At 35.8% G+C, this 15,819-nt stretch overlaps 1 protein-coding gene across 2 annotated transcripts in view; it reads left to right on the forward strand.

Annotated features, from left to right (window-relative positions):
* The window catches only part of NSRP1 (nuclear speckle splicing regulatory protein 1), a 41,506-nt gene extending 29,792 nt beyond the window's left edge, over positions 1-11,714 (forward strand). For both annotated transcript variants that reach the window (XM_052658335.1, XM_052658336.1), the window contains 5 exons: positions 4,391-4,447; positions 6,373-6,501; positions 7,360-7,567; positions 8,423-8,531; positions 10,437-11,714. In XM_052658335.1, coding sequence (XP_052514295.1) covers positions 4,391-4,447; positions 6,373-6,501; positions 7,360-7,567; positions 8,423-8,531; positions 10,437-11,487 — 1,554 coding nt within the window. In that variant the 3' untranslated portion in view covers positions 11,488-11,714. The remainder of the gene's footprint in view (positions 1-4,390; positions 4,448-6,372; positions 6,502-7,359; positions 7,568-8,422; positions 8,532-10,436) is intronic.
* Positions 11,715-15,819: the final 4,105 nt, after the last annotated feature.

A 15,819-nucleotide genomic window follows, 5' to 3' on the forward strand; every position in this document is an offset into this window, starting at 1 on the left:
TAATATAGGGTTCATAAACTGAGAGGGGGCTAAGTGTGGCACAGTCGTATATTATGAGCTTCATAGAAACAGGGATTTTTACCTGCAGTAGATGAAACTAGAATCAGGAGGACACACAGTTTCCTAATCTGAAGTACAGGGTGTGTGAGCCGTGAGCAGCTTCAAAAGAAAGATGTCTTTAGAGAAAAGCCAGTTTTTAGTCAAGGAAGTAAAAGAAAAATTCATCATAGAGGATGAGGATGTGGGGTTCCTAAAGGACTTAGTGGGAAGGTTTGAGTCAAGGTAAAATACACAAGAAGCAGTGTGGCCATCGGATGAGGGGAGGTGGTTATTGGGTGGCTTCTTGAACCAGTCCATTCTGAAGGAGCTCAGCCCTGGGATTTCTTTGGAGGGAATGATGCTAAAGCTGAAACTCCAGTACTTTGGCCACCTCATGCAAAGAGTTCATTCATTGGAAAAGACTGATGCTGGCAGAGATTGGGGGCAGGAGGAGAAGGGGATGACAGAGGAGGAGATGGCTGGATGGCATCACTGACTCGATGGACGTGAGTCTGAGTGAACTCCGGGAGTTGGTGATGGACAGGGAGGCCTGGTGTGCTGCGATTCACAGGGTCACAAAGAGTCGGACACGACTGAGCGACTGAACTGAACTTGAATAGTGAACAAGGACTAACATGGGTGTAGCCTTAAAGTTTCCCCATACCATTAAATATTGTTGAAAGCAGGTTTTTAATGGGCTAGCTAGAGAACTTTCTGTTGAGTTACTTAACCAATATTTTGTTGAAAGTGCAAAGAAGTCCATTCATTCAGTCGTTCCTTGCTGTCATCTCCCATCATCCAGTGTTGACTATAGCATCACAGCAGAGGACTCCCTCAAAAAGAGAAGAGTTCTTTCTAATCTCATGCTTTGGGGCAATGTATTTTCATTTATAGTTGCTAGTAAAATCACTTTCAGTTCTAGAATGCCCATTTCTAACTATGCCACAGCTGCCATTGCTTGTGAAGGATTCAAACATATGCATCCTCCATTTTCCTGTGTTTTGGTGTCCTGAATATGAAACCTAAGGAATCTTAACACACAAAAGAAAATATTTGCGCCTTTTAAATATTCAACAGACTATATTTTTCTATTTCAGTTGTTGCAAATTGAATCATACTGTACTACGACTTCATATAAATTCTAATTTCATATTTATTAAACACACTGATAAAGTGGAACATAGTGTACATGCTTTTTTGATGAATGCCTTGGTTTAATTGTAATACTCCAAGGGAAAAAAACCTATAGCTACTATTTTCACATAACTTAATTTTCATTTGTTTAAATATAAGCATTTCTTTTGCCTACTGTTCTTAAATATGAGCATAGTAATAATAATGGTAGTAATGATAGCTAATGTTTATTGAGCTCTTCTTTAAGCCAGATACTTGCAAAGTAATGTTTACATATTATCTCATTTAATCCTCAAAACCACCTTGTGAGGTGGATACCATTGTGTAGATGAGTAACATACCTGAAATAACACAGCTAGTAAGAGAGAACAGTTTGAAAGTCAGATTCCTGAGCTTACACTTGTGACCATTATTCTGCACTTCCTCCTTTAGAATCTCTTAAATTTAGAGGCTGACATGTTGGCAGTTATTATATATCTTAGTTTTATTTTATGCATAGGGCATATGTATGAAATCGGTTTCTTTTTTTTTGCTGAATTCAGTAAAATGAAACCCCTGACTTATGCAGGAGAACCTTTTTCATTTTTATCTTCTCTTGCATATCCTTTCTCATGGAAACCAGACTAAATTTGTCTTAACATTTGTATTAGTATTGTAATTTAAGAATATCTCTTAAAACCTAGAAAGACTTGACCTTTAAAATATAAAGTCTTACTGATCCTGCATTTAATTTTACCATCTCTAATATGAATCTGAACCAGAGTTTCTTATGTTTGTTATGTAGATTTTAAAATGTTATTTAAGACATGTACTGATTTTTATATAGAATCACTATTACTGAAACAAAAGTTTTATTGCTGCTGTTTTCAGTTTTTTAAGTTATCTGTGTTTAAACAAGTTGTTGGCATTTTAGCAATCACCATTAATAATCTTTTTAAGTTCTTTTAGCTAGAAACCAGAAATGAACTTCCAAAGAAGATAGTCTTCCCTGAGTTTTTCAGTTTAGTTTCAGTTACTTCTTTATCCACTGATGCTCTTGGAATCTGGGGTACAAGTTGGTGGATAGGATATGTAAAATCACTCTCTCCATATGTTATCACTCCTGTAAGTAATAGCAACTGATTTTTTCAAAGGTCAGATTTCATCTTTCCAAACAACTATAAACATGAGAACAAAGTCTCTTGAGATGTTTCAAAATGTGCTTACCTTTTTAGATTGGAGAGGCCTTTCCCTTCTGCTTATTCTACATTATATAAACATCTAAAAAATAGCCTTGTGTTTTTTTTTTTTTCAAGTTCAGTAGTTCAGGTTGAAGCAACCAGTTTGAAAGTAATAGCAGGTGAATGGTGACTGGAAGAGAGGTAGGAAAACATAATAAAAATAATAGCAAAAGTCCAGCATCTGGGGATTTACTCTTCTAGTCAATCCTGAGGACACTGTTGACTCAATGATTAAGAAAAATAAATTTAGTATACACTAATTAGACTGAGACATTGGTCCAATGATTAGGACTTGGCACTTTCACAGCCAGGCCTAGGCTCCGTCCCTGGTTTGGGAACGAAGGTCCTGCAAGCTGTAAAAAACAACAAACAAAATGCATTGGAAAGAATTTCATGAGATATGCTTACTAGAATATTTAATATTTTCATGTTTACAAGTTATATTCTAATGAGTGAAAAATGTGTCATCACATAACAGGAACTTTGATTTAAATGAGTAATACTTACAATACACAAGTAATATACTTAGCATACTAGCACCTGACTCTTACTGATGTTAGGGCTTCCCTGGTGGCTCAGATGGTGAAGAATCTGCCTGCAGTGCAGGAGACCCAGCTTCAGTCCCTGGGTCGGGAAGACCCCCTACCCGGGGAAGGGAATGCCAATCCACTCTGATAATCTTGCCTGGAGAATTCCATGGACAGAGAGAGGAGCCTGGTGGGCTGCAGTCTATGGTGTTACAAAGAGTAGCTTTCACTTTCACTATAGATTTTAGTTACTATTAATATTTTTGTTAACAGTCTCTCTTCCTCTAGTTGGAGTCAGTTTACTGTCACCTAAAATAAATTTGTTCTGTGCCTGTACACTTATTTTATTAGTGTTCTGTTATTACTGTCTGGCTTTTGTGTATTAGTTTTACTCATCTGCATGGTCATAGAAAACTAGAAATAAGTTCATTCATTCTGTTTGTTGCCATGGAAAACAAGCATGCATCAGTTGATACTCTACAGCTGAAAACAGCAAATGTCAGTAGGCTAGAGAACTGTAGTTCTAGAGCTGAGGATTATATTTTCAGTTAAAAATAAGTTCATGAGTATTTTTTAAGATATAATTTGCACAACATAAAATGCACCCCTTTCCTGTGTTACATTTCCATGTTGGTTAGGATATTTACAAAACTTTAAACTTTTAGGCGAACAGTTTTTCCCAAGTATTCTAATTATATTTCTTTTCTTAGCTGCAAGTCTTTACTTTTGCCCTGTGGTTACTACTTTCTGTACTATTCTTGCCTTCTCTGAAATTCCTTTTGATTGAGGTCTAATGTCATATCTCTTTTGGGAAGTCTTTCTTGATTCCTCAGACATTTAGTCTCACAGCCCCCCCTTTTTTAATCCCTTTATTATATTGCTTATCATATTTATAATTATCTCTTCAGTTTTCTTTCCTTTCAGACCATTTATCTCTCAAGCATAGAGACTGTTCTTGTTTTTCTGCTATCTTCAGAAATTCGAACAATGTCATGGTAGGCTTTTTGGTACATATTTATTGAATGATTATAACGGCAAGTAGTTCTGGCAGTCCCTAATCTGTCAGCATGTACTAGGAGTGTGATATACTATATTCAGTGTTGAATATTAAAATAATGCGCATTTTGTTTTGGGGGATTATACCATTTTAGTATTGGAAGGCACCAATCCTCCCCAACTCAGCACATACACATTAATTTATGCACACAAAGCAAATTGAAATCCATAGAAGTTGAACAATGTTGAAGCTGGGACTAAAAATCCATGTTACCTCATGTCCCATACTAATTTATTTTCTCTTATATCCTGATGACTTAAAAATTCATTTGTCTCCTAAGGGAGAAGACCTTGAAAATGTTAATTCATAATACTGTATTTTTAACCGTAAGTGAGGAACTAGTTGCCAACCAGAATACTGGAAAAGAACTTTTAAATTGGTTTAAACTATGACATCATTTTCCTGTTTTATAGACCTCCGTGAGTGAAAGCCTTCAGAGGGAAGCTGCCAAGAAGCAAGCAATGAAACAGGTAAGGTAGAAAGGGTGAATTAAATGTATTTGGTGAAGTAATTATTTCAGCTCACATTTAAAGCATCAGTTTTGGGATCTGTGCAACTGAGACTACACAGTAGGTGTGTATTAAATAATTTTATCTTGATGCTTGTTTTCTGAAAATGGGTAAGATGTTTCTTGATTTGCATAGATTTCAGGTTTCTTGTATAAATTTTAAGGGAGAAAAACACACTGAAGAATTAGTCCCTTATTACTGTATTCTAGATTAAACCCATTTCTGCTTTCAGATGACTTAGTCTGACAGTGGTTTGCATGGTTTAATAATTCCTGCTAGTGTGAGCTGTCAGGATGCAGCAATTCCACTTCTGTGTATGTATCCAAAGAAAGTGAAAATACTAATTTGAAAAGATACATACACCCCTGTGTTCATTACAGTGTTATTTGTAATGGCCAGAATATGGAAATTACCTAAATGTCCATTGATGGGTGAATGGATAATAAAGATGTGAAGTGTACACACACACTCACACACGAATACTACTCAGCCATAAAAAACGAAATATTGCCATTTGCAATAACATAGATGGACCTTGAGGGTGTCATGCTAAATGAAATAAGTCAGAGAAAGACAAATATCATATGATTTCACTTATACGTGGAATTTAAAAAACAAAACATTTGAACAAAACAAAACTCATAGAGAAGAAATTGATAGTTGCTCGAGGGGAAGTGTATTGGGGAGCTTGGTGAAATGGATGAAGGGGATCAAGAGGTACAAAATTCAAGTTATTTTTTTAAAAAGTCATGGTGATGTAATACACAGCATAGTGACTATAGTCTGTAGTGACTATAGACATTGTATGCAAATTTGGAAATTGTTAAAGTAAATCCTAAAAAGCTTTTGTCACTTGAGGAAGTTTTTTTTTTTTTCTGGTAGGTTTGTATGGTGACGGATGGTAACTAGACTTACTGTGGTGATCATTTCACAAATGTCAAATCATAGTCTATGTCAGTTATACTTCAGTGAAAATAAGTAAAAAGTTCCTTACAATTATTAAACTATTTTTAATGAAAAATATATCAGACAAAAAATTCTTAAAACTACTTGTAATCCAAAGTAATTTCTTTAGTGAATATACTACTTAAATTCTAGAGGTGACATCTCTAAAAATAAAGCAATTTTCAATTATTAAAAAAAAGTATTTCATACCATTTGAAACCTGAGCATTTTATTTGATAACACAACTAAAAATGATATGAAAGTTTAATATGTAGTATAATATAGGCATCTCAAAATTAAGGTTTGATGTTCCTAAGTCATACCCTAGTCCTTTTGACTTTTTGATGCGGATAACTATTTATTTGGGGGCTTCCCTGATGGCTCATAGGGTAAAGAATCCGCCTGCAATGCAGGAGGCACAGGAGACTCGGGTTCGATCCCTGGGTCAGGAAGACCCCTTAGAGGAGGAAATGGCAATCCACTCCAGTATTCTTACTTGGAAAACCTCATGGACAGAGGAGCCTGGCTATAGTCCATGGGCTCGCAAAGAGTTGGACACAACTGAGGGACTAAACACACATTCATCTTTAAGTGAATAGATAATAATAAATAATGTTTAATATCCTGGAGGAGGGCATGGCAACCCACTCTGGTATTCTTGCCTGGAGAATCCCATGGACAGAGGAGCCTGCGGGTCTGTAATCCACGGGGTCACAGAGGGTCAGACACGACTGAGCTACTAAGCACAGCACAATGTTTAATTAACACTTACTCTGTGTAAGGCTCTATTCTGAGTGTTTTAAGTTTAAAATGTGATTGGTACAATTTTTATGATATATTTCTGATTTATGATCCTGTCCCCAAAAAACTACTTAAGACTTTTTCTGGTATCTATTAGTTGGCCCATATTTTTGAAATATGTTCGATTTTTTTTTTTTAAGACCAAACTTGAAATTCAGAAGGCTCTTGCAGAAGATTCTACTGTTTATGAATATGACAGTATTTATGATGAAATGCAGAAAAAGAAGGAAGAAAGTAACCCCAAGTTGCTTTTGGGAAAAGACCGAAAGGTTTGTAGCTGAAAATACACTTTCTTTGACTTTCACCTGCATTTTGTATCTTACTCTTATTTCACCATGAGAATGATCTGACAAAAAATTTTAGGTATATAAAATATAAAGAACCCTTAGTTCCAGATAGTGTAGATTTTTTAGAATCTAGGAAGCTGTATATAAAGTATCATAACCAGGAGCAAGAGAATTATCTAACAATTTTATAAATTTTGTTTTTTCTTTAAAACTTTTTCACATTATTTTTTGAAAGTCTTTGTATTGCTTCTCCTGTTCATGTTTCTGTTTTATAATTTTTTATTGCTTCCTAGCTGATAACTGAATCATCCATCTGTATCACAATCAGATTTTTAGTTTGATGAAAATGTAAAAGTGTGGAGATTGAATGAAATAAGTTCAAATTTTCTACCACTCTTACTCTTTCATAAAGCACAGATTGGTTTTTAAGGATCTTTACATCTTACAGTATCTAAAATAAAGTAGTGGTGTAAAATTATATTAAAGCTACTATTTTCAATAATTGTATTTCAACGAATGTGAAAAACTAGTTGGAAAGCTTTCCTGTTCACATATCTGAAGAAGTAAAAAAATAGCATTTTGTAAAAAGGATGAGAAAAACAGTGGGAAAATTACCTATTTAGTTTGAGATTTTTTTTTAAATGGTGTTTTGAATAATTCTGTCTGTACTTAAATTTCTATTGAAATGAATTTTATTTTCAATCTTGCTAGTAAATTTATATTGAATTTTGAGAAGTTGATTCTGTTAATTTGACTTTTTATCTTAATTCATGGTAACAATAGAATATTAACAATTCATTATCTTTGACTCTCTCCTAAATAATCTTATTTTTTCCCCAGCCCAAGTACATCCACAACTTACTGAAAGCAGTTGAAATTAGAAAAAAGGAACAAGAAAAAAGAATGGAAAAGAAAATACAGAGAGAACGAGAAATGGAAAAGGGAGAATTTGATGATAAAGAGGCATTCGTAACATCTGCTTATAAGAAAAAACTGCAAGAGAGAGCTGAAGAGGAAGAAAGGGAAAGAAGAGCTGCTGCACTCGAAGGTGAAATGAAAGAGGGAGAAGGGTAGGAGACAGAAATAAGAGAATTCTGCCCTGTGGTAGCCATTTGTTCTGTCACTGAACTTTTTGATTATAATGTTGTCATAATTTATGTATGTGAATACAGAGTACAAGGTATATGATGTTATATAGTATTATAAAATAGAAGATTTTAGGTAAAAACACAGTTGCACTCTTAGTAGCTGTTATTTCTGTTCAACTTTCTAATTATATCTCATTTTGTTGCTTAAAACTGTAATCTTCACAAGTCATTGCCTTAGAAAATGAATTCAAATGTAAAAACATCGATTACAAGGCATAACAGCACAGCATTTGTCAAAGGGAATATAAACTGAGATTTAATCCTAGTTATATTTTCCTGGGATGAGAAAACTAACATCACGCAAAGAACATTAACTAGGCATTTACAAAAAGAATAACATTAATTCAAGAAAGAACAAAGATGTGCAGAGGCCAAAAAATATCTTAATGCTTTACTGCAGTACTTTCTACTCATGGTCGTTTCTTATGATCAAAGTAAAATATGTAATTATAAACAGCTTATTTGTCAAGTGCTTACCAATTTTAAATGGACAAAAACCACATGTGTAAGACTTGGTCTCAGGATGTACTATGTGTTCATCTAGAGCACCACTCAGGACAAGATAGTAAATAAACAGGGCTACATTCCAGTAAAAATCTATTGATAAAAAAGGCAACAGGCTAGATTTGGCCTGCAGACTATATAGATCTAAAGACCAGTTTATACACTATGTTATATACTCTGTGCCTGTAAAACTGAACTGCGTTTTGCCTTGTTGAATATAAATATTCTCACTTTTGCTTTCATTCTCTTAGCACGTTTGGATGTAACCAAGCAGAGAGATCTCAGTGGATTTTATAGGCACCTATTAAATCAAGCAGTTGGTGAAGAGGAAGTACCTACATGCAGCTTTCGTGAAGCCAGGTGAGATGTGGCATATGGACTATTTAGAAGAAGGATACTGTCCTTAAGTTCTGATATGATCCCACGATCATTTAAACTTCCTGGAAGTAGAGGACTGTAGTATTGCATATTTTGTTGTTAGCCAAACCTGACCTAATTGAATGAATAAGTAGAGATTTACAGCTTTTTAGTTCAAGATATTTTTATTATAGTAATTCTGCGTGCATGTTCAGATAGTATATAAAAAGAGAAGTGTATCTTTTCATAAATAGGACCTAGCCTCTGTAAAACATAAAGATTCACATAATCAGGGGCTTAGAAATGCATTATCCAGTATGTAGCCACTAGTTTCATGTGGCTGTTTAAATTAAATCTAAAATTTTGGTTTCATCAGTCAACATTTCAAGTTCTCCATTCTCACATTTGGCTAGTGGCTACAGTATTAGAAAGCACAGATATGGACATTACCATTTCTGTAGACTCTTTTTTTTCTGGCTATGCTATGCTGCTGGTGGAATCTTAATTCCCCACCAGGGTTGGAACCTGGGTCTCGGCAATGAAAGCACTGAGTCATAACCACTGGACTACCAGGGAATTCCTCATTTCTTTTGGCATTTCTATTAGTACTGGTCTAGAAAGTAAGAGTTGGAAGAATTTTTAATAAAATTATAAGATATTATGCATACTAAGTCGCTTCAGTCATGTCTGACTCTTTGCGACCCTTTGGACTGTAGCCCATTAGGCTCCTCTGTCCTGGGAGCCTGGCAGTGGGATTCTGTAGGCAAGAATACTGGAATGGGTTGCCATTCCCTTCTCCAGGGGATCTTCCTGACCCAGGGATTGAGCCTGCATCTCTTATATCTCCTGCATTGGCAGGTGGGTTCCTTACCACTAGTGCCACCTGGGAAGCCCATAAGATACAGGAATAGTGAAATTATCATGCTATAAATATATATATACCCACTTTGAAGGTAAAGTTTGTCCTAAATTTGTATCTAAGGAAAGCAGTTCCTTGAGAACCATAGTTGTTGCTTTGTTTGTTTGATGAATAAGTGATTACTGAGAATGAATGTGTGAGTAATGTAAATAAATTAACCATGCTGATCAGCTGGGAAAATGTAGGTGGTGTAAACAGTGTTAATGTAACTGATCATAATAGCTAGATGGATTCACATATTTCCATTTTGTTGTAATAGATGCTGAGGTGTATAGCAGGAGGCTGATGCCTTTTCAATCATGAGAAGGATTATTTAGTGATATTTAGAATTAGATTTTGTCACCATTTTGTGGTGAAAAAAATTTATCTTTTTGCAGGACTATTTTAAGTATTTTTTAGAAAGAAAGGAAAATAAAAATCCAACAAAAAGCCACAACTTTAACTTCTTGTTGAAAACTAGTACTTATTCCAGGATATGCCTTTTCCTAACAATTTGTTGTCTGCTGCTGCTGCTAAGTTGCTTCAGTCGTGTCCAACTCTGTGCGACCGCATAGATGGCAGCCCACCAGGCTCCTCCATCCATGGGATTTTCCAGGCGAGAGTATTGGAGTGGGTTGCCATTGCTTTCTCCAATTTGTTATCTATGTTTGGCAAAAAGGAAGACCTTCCACAGACCCCCATCTGAAGGTTCTAGAAAACCTTCCACAGACCCCTACCTGAAGGTTCTAGTGGTCTATACAGAAGGGCTGATTTTTACTTTTTCATTTCTACCAATATTGAAAATAATCTGAATGATTAGAATATACTAATGATAGATGTTTACCAGGTAAATAGACATCAGTACCTTTTTGAATTTGGGATAATCAGAAAGTATATACAGTTGTAAGTGTATTGACTTAAGTACTGATAAAAATTCTATGAATTTATTTATAGAATTTATTTACTATAATTAATAATGTGGCATTTTGTGTTACATTATTTTTCTTAAGGTCTGGGATAAAGGAAGAGAAATCAAAAGGATATTCTGATGAAGTAAGTTCAGAGAGCAGAATACCTCATGAGAACTGCATTCGCCAAACCGGTGTGAAAGTAGAGGAAAACCCAGATGCAGACAGTGACTTTGATGCTAAGAGCAGTGAGAATGATGAAACAGAGGAAAAGAAAGGGAACTGTAGAAGGGAAAAGGGCACGGAGACCCTAAAAAATGACTCCAAGCATCACAGGAATCCTACCCACTCACCGTCATCTAGTGAGGAAAGAGAACATGGCACCCAATGCCACACAAAAAATTCCAAGGCAGGAGGCCGTGAGAAAAGGGAAGAGCAACACCAAGAGAGACCAGCCAGGGAGCAGGACAGCTATCACACTGACCGTGATTCTCGAAAAGAAAAAAGGGATTCCCATAGGCACAGAGAGTCCAGTCACAGAGATTCACACTGGAAGAGGCATGAACAAGAAGAGAGACTGAGGGGAAGAGACGAGAGAGAAAGAAATGACAGAGAATGGAAACGGGAGAAATATCCCTCCAGAGAACAGGAAAGACACAGACAACGAAATAATTATGACCGACACAATGAGAAAGGATGCGAGAAGGAAGAGAAAAGCAAAGAAAAGGAAGAGCATGTGAAAGCAAGAAAAGAAAGATATGAAAACAGTGATAAATATAGAGATAGAGAAAAACGAGAAGTCAGTGTTGAATCTTCGGAAAGAAATCGAGACAGAAAGGAAAGCAGCCCAAATTCTAGGGCAAAGGATAGGTTTGTTAACCAGGAAAGAGCCAGTAAAATGAGAGACATGGAAAAGGACAAAGATAGAAACCCAGAAAAACCCTCTAGTTCTGAAGCGTCATTGGGAGCAAAACACAGAATCACAGAGGAATGCCAAGAGACAGGCAAAGAACAGAAGAGGCCGCGTGAGACAGTGAACAAGTTTGCAAAGCGGAGCAATGAAGAGACTGTAATGTCAGCAAGAGACAGATACTTGGCCCGGCAAATGGCAAGGATTAATGCAAAGACATATATTGAGAAAGAAGATGATTGATGACTGCCCCAGTAGAAAGACCTATGGAAGCACAGAAAATTACAACTCCTGAAACATGCTGTATAAAGGAGTGTGTTAAGAGTGGTTGGGAGGGTATTTTAAAATATATTTTCAAAATTCATTTTGGGTTTTGGTTAAGTCAGAAGTCCTTTTATCTTGAATGTTTAACCAAGTTAATATGTAATATTTACTTATCAGTACGACATTCTTGGTTATATTTGAGTAACCTAAAGAGACTGCTAAATCCTCATAGGTAATATGAGGAAAATTGGCTCTACTATGACCATTAAAAAATAATTTAAACAACTCTTCTATTGTTGATTTTGTTGCAGGAGCTGTTTCTTTTATAAATACTGTGTTTCAGATAAAAATAATATGGATTTGAATGGAGAATATCGTTTTATGTCCTAAAATTTGTATTAAAGTATAAAATATAGATCACAGATCTTGTCTAAGCTTTTTAGCTCACAACATACCTCTCTTTTATAAAAATTATGATACATTTGTACCATTTAATTGCTTATTTAGAAGTGTCACATTTAAAATGTCATTCGTGTCATGCCATCATTCCTCTTTTGTGAAACCTTAGCAAGATATTAAATTGGTTATGTGTATAAATGAGTTTTAGCTAAGGGTGAAAAGATGGAGATACCCTAAATAAAAAAAAATTAGAACTGGGTAGCCTATTTATGAACATGTCTTGTTTAATATACTCTTAAAAATACAGTACCATTTATTACAGTTCCATATATAGAGGTTCTATACTAAGTCTTATCAGTGACAGTGACAAATACTGCAGAGGCATAGACTGAGTGTACACAGAGGGGTATAGTACAGTGTAAATGGAAAATTTCGGGTAAGATCGTGGAAGACCGTGAATGATAGGCTAAAAGTCTTCAGCTTGGTGAAGAATTGAATTCCTTTGTTAGAGTTGTTATACTAGAGCACAGGGTAGCAGTTCTTGGTTAAATAATGATAATGAGTTATTTGGATCAGTATAAATAAGGGATTCATTATATGTGTGGCTAGATACGTGTTCTTTTAAATAGTTGAGGTCTAAAATAATGGACTTAAATTGTATAAGTTGGTAAACAACTGTTCTGTGATTCACTATCTTAATTTTCCTCCTCCCTCCACTTGTTTACTCTTGTTCTAGTACTGTTTATTTTGGCTTCTGTGGATGATGATTTTTTAAAAATATTTCTTTAATTGATTTTTAAGGTGTTAATTTTTGCTATACAGCAAAGTGACTCAGTTGTATATACATTCTTTTTTGTATTCTTTTCCATTATGAGTTATCCCAGAAGATTGGTTGTAGTTCCCTGTGCTGTACAATAGGACCTTGCTCTTTATCCGTTCTAAACGTAAAAATTTGCATCTACTAACCCAAACTCTCAGTCTGTTCCTTTCCCTTCCCCCTACCCCTTGGAAACCAGAATCTGTTCTCTGTGTCTGTGAACCTGTTTCTGTTTTGTAGATAGGTTCATTTGTGCTGTATTTTAGATTCCACATGTAGGTGTATCATATGGTATTTGTCTTTCCCATGTTGTCTCAAATGCCATTGTTCTTTTTCATGGCTGAGTAGTATTCCATTGTGTAAACGTACCACATCTTTATCCATTCATCTATCAATGGACATTTAGGTTGTATCCATGTCTTGGATATTGTCTGGCTATTGTGAATAGTGTTGCTATGAACATAGGAGTGCATATATCTTTTGGGGTTGTAGTTTTGTCCAGATATATGCTCAGGAGTGAGATTGCTGGATCATATGGTAATTCTATTTTTAGTTTTCTGAGGAACCTCTGTGCTGTTTTTCATAGTGGCTGCAGCTATTTACATTCCCACCAGCACTGCAGGAGGATTCTGTTTTTTTCCACACACTCTCCAGCATTTGTTATTTGTAGACTTTTTAATGGTCACTATTCTGATTGGTATGAAATGATACCTCATTGTAGCTTTGATTTGCATTTCTCTCATAATTAGTGATGTTGAGAACCTTTTCATGTGCCTGTGACCATCTGTATGTCTTGTTTGGAAAACGGTCTAGGTTTTCTGCCCATTTTTCGATTGGGTTGTATGAGCTATTTATGTATTTGGACGTTAAGCCCTTGTCAGTTGCATTGTTTTCAAATATTTTCTCCCATTCCATAGGTTGTCTTTTCACTTTATGGTTTTCTTTGCTATACAAAAGTTTCTAAGTCTGATTAATTCCTATTTGTTTTTCTTTCTATTGCCTAGGGAGACTGACCTAAGAAAACATTGGTATGATTTATGTCAGAGAATGTTTAGCCTATGCTCTCTTCTAGGAGTTTTATATGGATGATGTTTTTAAAGATAGACATGCAAATAATGGGCTTCCCTGTGGTTCAGCTGGTAAACAATCCATCTGCAATGTGGGAGACCTGGATTTGATCCCTGGGTTGGGGAGATTCCCTGGAGAACGGAATGGCTACCCACTCCAGTATTCTGGCCTGGAGAATTCCATGGACTGTATAGTCCATGAGGTCTCAGAGTCAGATACCACTGAGCAACTTTGACTTTCATGCAAATAATCTTTGGCCTGCAATCAGAAAACCTAGGTATAAGGCCTGTTCTGGAACTTTCCAGCTGTGTGAACCTGGCCAAATCAGTTAATCACTCTGTGCCTCATGCTCCTTATCTACAAAACTGGGGAAATGACATCTATGGCATAGATCTGATGATCAAGTGACATGATACTTGTGAAAATACTAGTTGCCTCAGTCGTGTCCGATTCTTTGCGACTCCATGACTTTAGCACACCAGATTCCTCTGTCCACAGAATTCTCCAGGCAAAAATACTGTAGTGGGTTGCCATTTCCTTTTCCAGGGAATCTTCCCAACCCAGGGATTGAACCCGGGTTTCCTGCATTGTGGGTAGATTCTTTACCATCTGAGCCATCAGGGAAACCTGATACCTATGAAAGTACATTATAAACTGAAGCTCTACACAGATTATAATACATTTTGCTCTACTGAAATTTAATATTTCTAGTTCTAGGTACTTTTGATGCTAAGTATTTGCAGATCACATGCAGTGATATTTTGGGGGATGTTTTGACAATACACAGTTAAGATTTTTCTTTTAACCTTAAGAGTTTTTTTAAGGGATTTTTGTTTCATTCTGCTTTTTCTTCTTTTTAATGAGACAGTCTATTCATCATGATGTTAAGAGTTACTACAGTAGTAGTTAACAAAAGGCATTTACTGATGTCTTAAAATATAATTTGAAATATCTATGACTAAATTGCATAAATGAGTACATGGGCATTTTATGCATCTTAAAGAGGGGACTCTTTATTTTGTATAAATAAAACAGGTTTAATTCTGTCACTGAAGTTTAAATGTTTCATAAAAAGATAACATTGGACAATTTCATATAACCACAGTTGACAGAGGTGAATAGTAGAAAATATTTATTCTTAGCTATAAATAATGTGGAAGAAGAAACTAAAGATGAGGAAAATATAGTACCATTTCTATAATTCAGTTAACTGTATATAGTCCAGAATTTGAAGCACCCCATTGATACTTTTGGGGCTTCCCTCATAGCTCAGTTGGTAAAGAATCTACCTACAATGCAGGAGACCGTGGTTTGATCCCTGGGTTGGGAAGATCCCCTGGAGGAAGACATGGCAACCTACTCCAGTATTCTTTCCAGGAGAATTCCCAAGGACAGAGGAGCCTGGCAGGCTACAGTCCATGGCGTTGCAAGAGTCGGACACAACTTAGCGACTAAATCACTACCATTGATAACGTTCAACACAAAGTATCCTGAAAAGTTTTTTTTTTTTTGGTAAATCAGATCATATTTAAATGCTACTGGAGAAATAACTGCAAATTCTTATTTTACATAAGTCCCTAATTTTATCCTTTAAACTTTGCATTTTTCATGTATCAAGTTTTAAGATAACGTATACTTCTAATATTAGAGTTGAGTAAGAATCAAGTAGCTTTTTTAAAAAATTAGCAAATATTCTTGTTTATGGAAATGTAGGTATTTGGGGCTTCCCTGGTGGCTCAGATGGTAAAGAATCCACCTGCATTGCAGGAAACCTGGGTTCATTCCTTGGGTTGGGAAGATCCCCTGGAGAGGGGAACAGCTACCCACTCCAGTATTCTGGCCTGGAGAATCTCATGGGCAGAGGAGCCTGGCAGGCTTCAGTCCATGGGAATGCAAAAAGTTGGACACAACTGACGTACTGGCACTTTCATTCATTCCTTCATTTTTAATGTTTCTCTGAGATTTTTTTTTTGATGTATGTCACTTTCACTTCAGGCATTTTAAGCCTAAAGATGGGCTAGCTCCTC

The sequence above is a fragment of the Budorcas taxicolor genome, chromosome 19 (assembly GCF_023091745.1).
Source record: "Budorcas taxicolor isolate Tak-1 chromosome 19, Takin1.1, whole genome shotgun sequence".
NCBI classification, from domain to species: Eukaryota; Metazoa; Chordata; class Mammalia; order Artiodactyla; family Bovidae; genus Budorcas; species Budorcas taxicolor.